General features: G+C 35.3%; 1 protein-coding gene across 2 annotated transcripts; it reads right to left on the bottom strand.

The window, feature by feature from the left end:
• Positions 1-2,766: 2,766 nt before the first annotated feature.
• Positions 2,767-6,733, bottom strand: LOC133297009 (ethylene-responsive transcription factor RAP2-7-like). 2 transcript variants are annotated; one of them, XM_061496054.1, is made up of 10 exons: positions 5,777-6,733; positions 5,534-5,559; positions 5,399-5,429; positions 5,184-5,271; positions 4,952-5,097; positions 4,676-4,720; positions 4,457-4,560; positions 4,235-4,359; positions 3,787-3,900; positions 2,767-3,147 (listed from the first exon to the last, which is right to left on the bottom strand). In XM_061496054.1, the coding sequence occupies exons 1-10, from the start codon at positions 6,253-6,255 to the stop codon at positions 2,872-2,874; spliced, it is 1,434 nt and encodes a 477-aa protein (XP_061352038.1). In that variant the 5' UTR covers positions 6,256-6,733; the 3' UTR covers positions 2,767-2,871. The 2 variants fall into 2 exon arrangements, with proteins under 2 accessions (XP_061352038.1, XP_061352039.1); XM_061496055.1 differs by lacking the exon at positions 4,676-4,720.
• Between the last annotated feature and the right edge of the window lie 398 nt (positions 6,734-7,131).

The raw sequence follows: 7,131 nt of genomic DNA, 5'->3' as shown, positions 1-7,131 counted from the left end.
CGTGTGCTTCTCGTATTAGGAGTTTCTTAAGAAAGAATCGAATCCTATTCTACAGTCTCTCTAGTAAATTGTAAGTCGAAGAAAGTTGAAATTTTTGTTATGCATGCTTATTTGTGAAAAATACTCGAAAGGAACTCTTCAGTGAATATTTGGTGAACTCGGGTAGAGAAAAAGAAGAGGAAAGAAGAGAGAGAGAGGAAGAAAGTCGAGAGAGACTACCAAATTAATTTTCCTTCACTTGGTAGTTACTAGGAAGAAGACAAAAAGAGGGGTGGTCCACCTACCCCTTCTTAGACCCGCATAACAATAATATACCCTATTCTGATTCTTTGTTCAGACGGTACAATAATCAGGGATAGCACATCAACAACCAATGGTATTATATAGTTTTTTTTTTTTTAACATTTTAATCGGTTCATTGTTTCGCAACTAATTCGATTCGAGGTAGGTTCGAGATTAAAACTTTATACCTCTTTCAAAAAATGATACTAAAAAAGTTCGAATACATGTTTTCATCCCGACATGCTTTGATTGCTCGATTCATCTACTATATATAGCCCACGTATCGTATCTGAATAATGCTACTCTGTGACCCATTTAATAAAATAGTGAGTGCAATGACTTCTGTCACCCACTGTCCATTGTCACTGGACATGGCCGAACCTCGTTCCAATAAAATTGCAGGTTGACTCCAGAGATATCACAGAGCTCACTATTTTTTTTTTCTCTGTTAAAGTAAATAATGAAATTTGAATTTTTTAAGAAATAATACTTCAATAATTAAAAATTATCAGAAATTTTCATAAAATAAAAAATAAAAAATAATACTTTAGTGAATAAAAACTATCCAAATTTAAATTTAAATGAATGTTTACCTTATAAAAAATAAAAAAAATTAAATGAATAGAAAATACATGGACTAACTAGTAGTGTTTATAAATCAATCCAATCTAATAAAAATTACATTGAAAAAAAATTAAAAAAAACTGGAAAATTGAATCTTTTTTAATTGAATTAGATCTGCTTATGATTTTAAAATTAATCTAATCCAAACAGGATTATTTATGAATTGACTGTATCATCCGTTCTTATATATGCAGTTTCCTATTTACATTTATGAAAAGTACATTTGATTGAATATAGATTTTTTTAGTGAACATTTGAGTGAAAAACTACATTTGCACGAATGTATATGTACATATCAGTAACTTGTTAAGCCATAGATTTTTATTAATGAGTGGAGGTATGAATAAGGTTATGGTATTGTGTACATTCTTTTTTTAGCAGTCCAAATCTAAATTGAGTTTCATCAGTATCTGTTATGTTATGACTTATAAGATGAGATATTTGATGTTTTAACTTGACTTTATAATATTTATTTATTACCCCAAAGAAAATCAAATAAAAAATTATCCCATCGAAGACACTTTATATAGATTTAAATTTATAATTAAGCCAATTGGATGGTAAAACAAGATATCCCGGGATTTTTTATGATATGGGACAAAAATAAATATTAAAGTTATAAATGTTACTAAGACTAATAAAAAATACTAATTATTACAAATATTTTTAAGGGAGGGGTTAACTGTTAGAACTAAAAGTCGATTATTATTATTATAAAAATATTATTTAATATATATAATATTAAAAAATATCAAAATTTAGGAAGGCGACTGCCCCACACCCCTCCCTTGAATCTATCACTGAAAAAATCAATAAAAGTGAAATGAATGACTTTCTCCTCAAAATTAATCCAATCAAAATCGCGAATATCCCTAACTAATTTTATTTTTTTTGGTATCCTTAACTAATTACTTTTAAGTATAGGAACAAAAATCTAAATGAACGAAAATATAAAAACTAATATCCAAACAAAATAACTATAAGGACCAAACTCTAAATAAAGTGAAACTACAATTACTAATTATATATTTCAATCTTTTCTTTTCACTTCAATATTATGATCAGGACTCAGGAACTACCTAGTCACAAAATTAATTGCCAAAAAAGTGATGGAGGTACACAGGAATATTATTGCTTAAATTATTATTGAGTCATTTCTTAGAATGTGATATTATGCATATTTTTTTCATGACTACTCTATCTACTCTTCTCCAATACCATTAGATTAGAATCTTAATAAAAAAGAAAAAAAAAGTAAAGGTCAATTTAATCTAACAATGTTGAATAGGATTGAACAAGAGTATATAGAGTAGTTATAAATAACGTAGCTATAATATCCTATCTCAGTTTTAACTATTGGGTTGAATTGATTGTTGACATATAAAGCAATCAATTCAACCCAATAATTAAAACTATTAAATGATGGTCTATCAAATTTTATATTATATCAATGTATCTTGACTATCTTCATCTCCTTTCTTTCTGTTTCGTTCTCGCGGATAAAAAGCAGCAACAATGGAGCGTTGAATCGTAAAGCTCCAAAATTGAAATTGTTTTACCTCTAATTTTGAAAAATGTACCGACCGAGTGAGTGATACATAAGTTAGCTCTTTTATGTAGGGTAGTCAAATCACATTGTGAGATCTGCCATGAAAATTACAAAATACTCTTTCGTTTCGATCCTCCAATTTTCAGGGCTGCATAAGAAGGGCCTATAATTATAATCTCAAAATCGGTGGCCGAATACTATGAATTTTGACAGCATGTTAACTAATTTTGAAGAAAACAGAATCGTCAAAGAACTATTGTACTAAAAAAATAGCTTTTTCCTTCATATATGATGTTCATAATGGTTCGACCAAGGGTTTCCAATCATATGTCATATCAGTAACTGAATTATACAATGATTTTTTTAACGCAAAGTCTTGTTGCGATTTGCCTTTCATATCTGTATTACAAGATAGGCTAGGGTGGTGCCTGCAGAGACTTCACCTGGTAATAGTATTGAGATGCATTGCTACCAGGTGTACTGGTTGAAGCAAAACATAGGCTCTGCGGAATTGAGTTCATAGGTTTCGTTGGAAAGATGGCAGTCGATGGAAAGGTAGCTGAAACTGAGAATCCTGATGATGCTGCTGAAGAGAAAGGTGGTACTCGGGTAGTTGTGACCTGGCCACGCGTTTGACACACCCAGTTGGGGAGTCCTTTCGAAGGGTCTATACCAATTCTCTCTGCTCCTTCCTGTCAAATATTTCAACAATCTTTCAAAGATAGGCTATTAATGATCCATCAAGTCCTATTAATGCACTAAGTTAGATCACCCAGAATATCCTCTATAGGATACAAAATTGGAAACGAATGCAGCATGGAACGTTCAGCGGAAATATTATCCCAATGCTGTGATGGGCTTTGTCATTGAATTCTTAGCCATATTCCATATTTAGCTCATTTTATCAATACAATGGCCATTAAAAAATATTTAGCTCATTGAATGTATCTATGAATTTCCAGAACCTATGGAGACACCACTTCAAGTATTGTTTTATGTACATATTTGGGAACTCCTCATGTCGTTGAAAGAGTGAGCCACATAGATCATTAAAAAATATACAACATAAACATAATAAAGGCAAATTCCCTTGACTTTCCCGATAACATAGATTGCACGAAAAGTTGATAAAAACTAGTATACAAATAGGATTCCCTGAACATAAAACCCAACTCCCATTGTTAGTATCAAAGTCAAAAGACAAGTATTCCTCCTTGTTCTAAGGTAGACACCGTCAAGGAAATATTCGTAAATGTTTTATATGAAGCACTCTGAAAAGAAATAAGCAATGCACTCCAGTTGTAAAACTAAAAAATAGGCAGTGAGCTCACCTCATTGGGAAAGAAACTGGAATATGTGGCATTGCAAACAGAAGGACGCTCTTCCGTTACAACCACCCCTTTCAAAGATGGATCACCAATTACTGAATTAACATTAGCCTCCATCTGCATATAAGGAGAACCCACCATATCATGACCACTAATTAAGACATAAATGTGAAGTAGTTACGAAACTATACCACAAACCAAATGTTTTACAAAGATCAACATAGTCGTTAAAGGAAAACAGGTGGTAATTAGCTACAGGTGAACCCACAAAGGCCAAAGAACTCTGCTTCCATTAAAAAATCTGCTCAGTGGCTAACATGTCCTATAGTGTTATGGAACTAGCTTGAGTGTATAAAAGGGGGTGGGGGATGATATGATATAAACCTTTGATCCCGATAATTGGCAAGAGAAACCTTAAAGTAAATGAAGTTGTAAAAGTTCGACTGTATACCCTTGAACTTCTTCCAGGATGCAAGTTGTATGGGACGGACTGGAACTGAAGATGCCCCCCGTTTTCTTTGGGACCATGTCCTGGGGTAGCTATGCCCAGATTGAGGTCAAGATTGTGACTGCCACCTGTGTTGAAGACAAATACAAACGCAATTATCGAACATTTTCTTAGCATTGACAATCAATTGGAAATCGAATATATGAGAAGATCATGTTATACTACCTTCATTAATAGCTTCAGGTTTCATCTCGCTTTCATATGTGCTTGGCTCAAAGTTAGTCACTGCCTCTCTTCCGTTGCAATTGATAGCTGCCTTGTCATAAGCCCTGATTTCCAGAAAATCAAAAGGGAGACATACGTTGGTTGGAACCCTAATGAGCTTTTATAATTCAGGGTAATAAATTCAGTACAGGTAGAATGTAATTCATGTGTCATTAGGACCTTGCAGCTTCTACTTCGCTGTCGAATAGCCCAAGATATATATACCTGCACGAAAGCATTGCAATCTCTATAACAATAACACCTTTGCCAATCGTTTCTTTGAAACAGGCATCCTAGACATGTTTCTCCATACATGGAAAAAGCCTAAAGAGTAAAGACCCATGGAGAACAAACCAATTCGCTTTGCAGGCCAATAAGTACTTGAATTCGTACTAATATCTAATCCTATAGCATACCATTACTTCAGTTTCAGTTTACATAAAAGTAGGTCCTCACTTTTTTCCAAGGAATTGTCCCATTCGAGCTTCCCAACGGCCACATTTGTGAAGTGTCACTCCTCGGTATTTTGAACTCCCCCTTGAGAAACCGGTGCTGTGGCGACGGAGTATGTGCACGAATTCCTCCTTGGAAAGATTCTTCATCTGTCCATCATTAAGAAAACGGTGAAAAACCTACTGCATGCTCCATCTAGATACATATTTCATCAAAAGCTTGTGTGTTTTCCAACCTGTTTCAGATCGTCCTCATAATCAATGAGATTGAAATTGATGTCAGCATCAAGACCCCTGAACTTGATAGCAGCTCGATCATAGGCTCTAAAATTTGAAGATTCCAAGTCAATTAAGGAGGACAACAATCAAATCCGTATCTTAAAATCAAAAGGACCGATTCTTTTGGTAAAACTATGACAAAAGGAAATTCAAATGCGTACAAAAGTTTTACCTAGCAGCAGCATGAGCGGTGTCAAATCCACCTACAAGGTCCAATACCAATTTTGTCAAAAGACGCTAAAAATAGCAAAGACGCATTAGAATAAACATAAATAAAAATGGAATTAATCAAAATTCAAATCCATACCCAAATAGACTTGTTTCCCGCAATCCCTACACCAAACAATTACAAATACAATCCCCCAAATAAAAAGGTCAGATCATGAAATTCAACCAGGAATATCCAAATTCAAATTTCACAGCTGATTACAATTACTTCATAGTAATCAAGCAATAGCCAATAATATAACATAGAACTATAAGACCTAAAAAAAGGAGGGGAAATATACAAGAGACGCTAAATTCAACACTGTGTGTGAAGTGCACGAACCAGATATGCGATTCCCATCTTCCGGTCCTCCTGTAGAAGGTGACTCCTCTGTACTGAGAGCTCCGAGACCTTGGACCCCTCCTACTCTTCTTGACCTGAGGCTGTTGTTGAACCTGAAGCATCTTCATCTCACTGTTTTCGCCTCGATGATGATCCAACGAGAGATCCACCAAGCTCTTCCTTGCGGGAAACGACGACGTCGAAGGCTGCCCCTGCCAGTTCCCGGTGCTCACCGGAAACAGCTCCTTAGTTGCCACGACGTCGTTCCCGCCTTCAACTTTAAGGATACCGAAATTGAAGGTAAACACGTTGCCAGCGCGTGTGGAGCACGAGTCGTCGTCGCCTCCTCCGTTGCTGGACCCGTCCGCATTCACGATGGAGGAATTCGATGTCCCCGAAGAAGCTTCGGGAAACTTGTCCAACAGCACGAGCGAGTTATCGTTCTGAGTCGAATCGGCATTCAGATTAAGATCTAACATAGCGCTTGTTCTTCAAGGTATTAATCAACTCTGGTTTTTTTGTTTTGTTTTTGCTATTACTTCTGCACTTTATTAATTCCAGCAAAACTATAGTCAATTAATATTGCGTCAACTTCACCGGAGATTCTCTTCCAGCGATGGTTTAAAGATGAGAGCAAAACGGCGGTTAAAGATGCAATATCGGAAGGTTTATAGAGTTTTAGAGGGAAAAAACCGAAAGAAGAGCTTCTTCGACGAACAGAAATGAATCGATGAAAAACAGAATTAGAAGATTCTCCGGTCACTGTGAGTACGCCGGATAAGGTTTCCGGCGACCTGAAAAGGGCGAGGTAGGAGGAGGAGAAGGAAACTCACAGAACGAGGAGTGAGAAGGAAAGCTCAACGAACTATGGTAGTTGCATTTTTCAGTTCCTCGGTGATGTTTTTAAGAACCAGAGAGAATAAAAACATCGGCCATTACCGGATTCCATGGAACCGGAGATTGAGAAAAAGGGTGAGAGGATGCAAATGGAACACTTGAAAAGTTCAGACCCATTTTAAGAGAAGATGGAATATATAAACATTTTCTCTCTCATGGTTCGAACCGGTTCGTTCGGTCACCTATCACTGATATTGCTGAAGAAAAGGAGATTTATTTTATTTTATTTTATTATTATTTTTCTTTACTGTGTTACAGTCGAGTAGTGGTCTCGTGGACGGAAACAACCGTGTCCACCAATAACGGCCAAGTTTCTAGTTACGTCGAGGTATTAGGTTCAATATATACATACACATGAACGATAAAGCCTACCATATAAATTTGACTTTTTTAAGCTGAGAAATACAAATTAATTAAAAAATAGACTTAATAAAAAATTAATAGAATCAATTTCAATA

This window comes from Gastrolobium bilobum, unplaced genomic scaffold (assembly GCF_033153095.1).
Source record: "Gastrolobium bilobum isolate Gb01-03AN ecotype WA unplaced genomic scaffold, APGP_CSIRO_Gbil_v1 utg70214, whole genome shotgun sequence".
In the NCBI taxonomy this organism is placed as follows: Eukaryota; Viridiplantae; Streptophyta; class Magnoliopsida; order Fabales; family Fabaceae; genus Gastrolobium; species Gastrolobium bilobum.
Note: the sequence above shows the minus strand (reverse complement) of the source record. Positions and strands in the feature narration are given on the sequence as shown.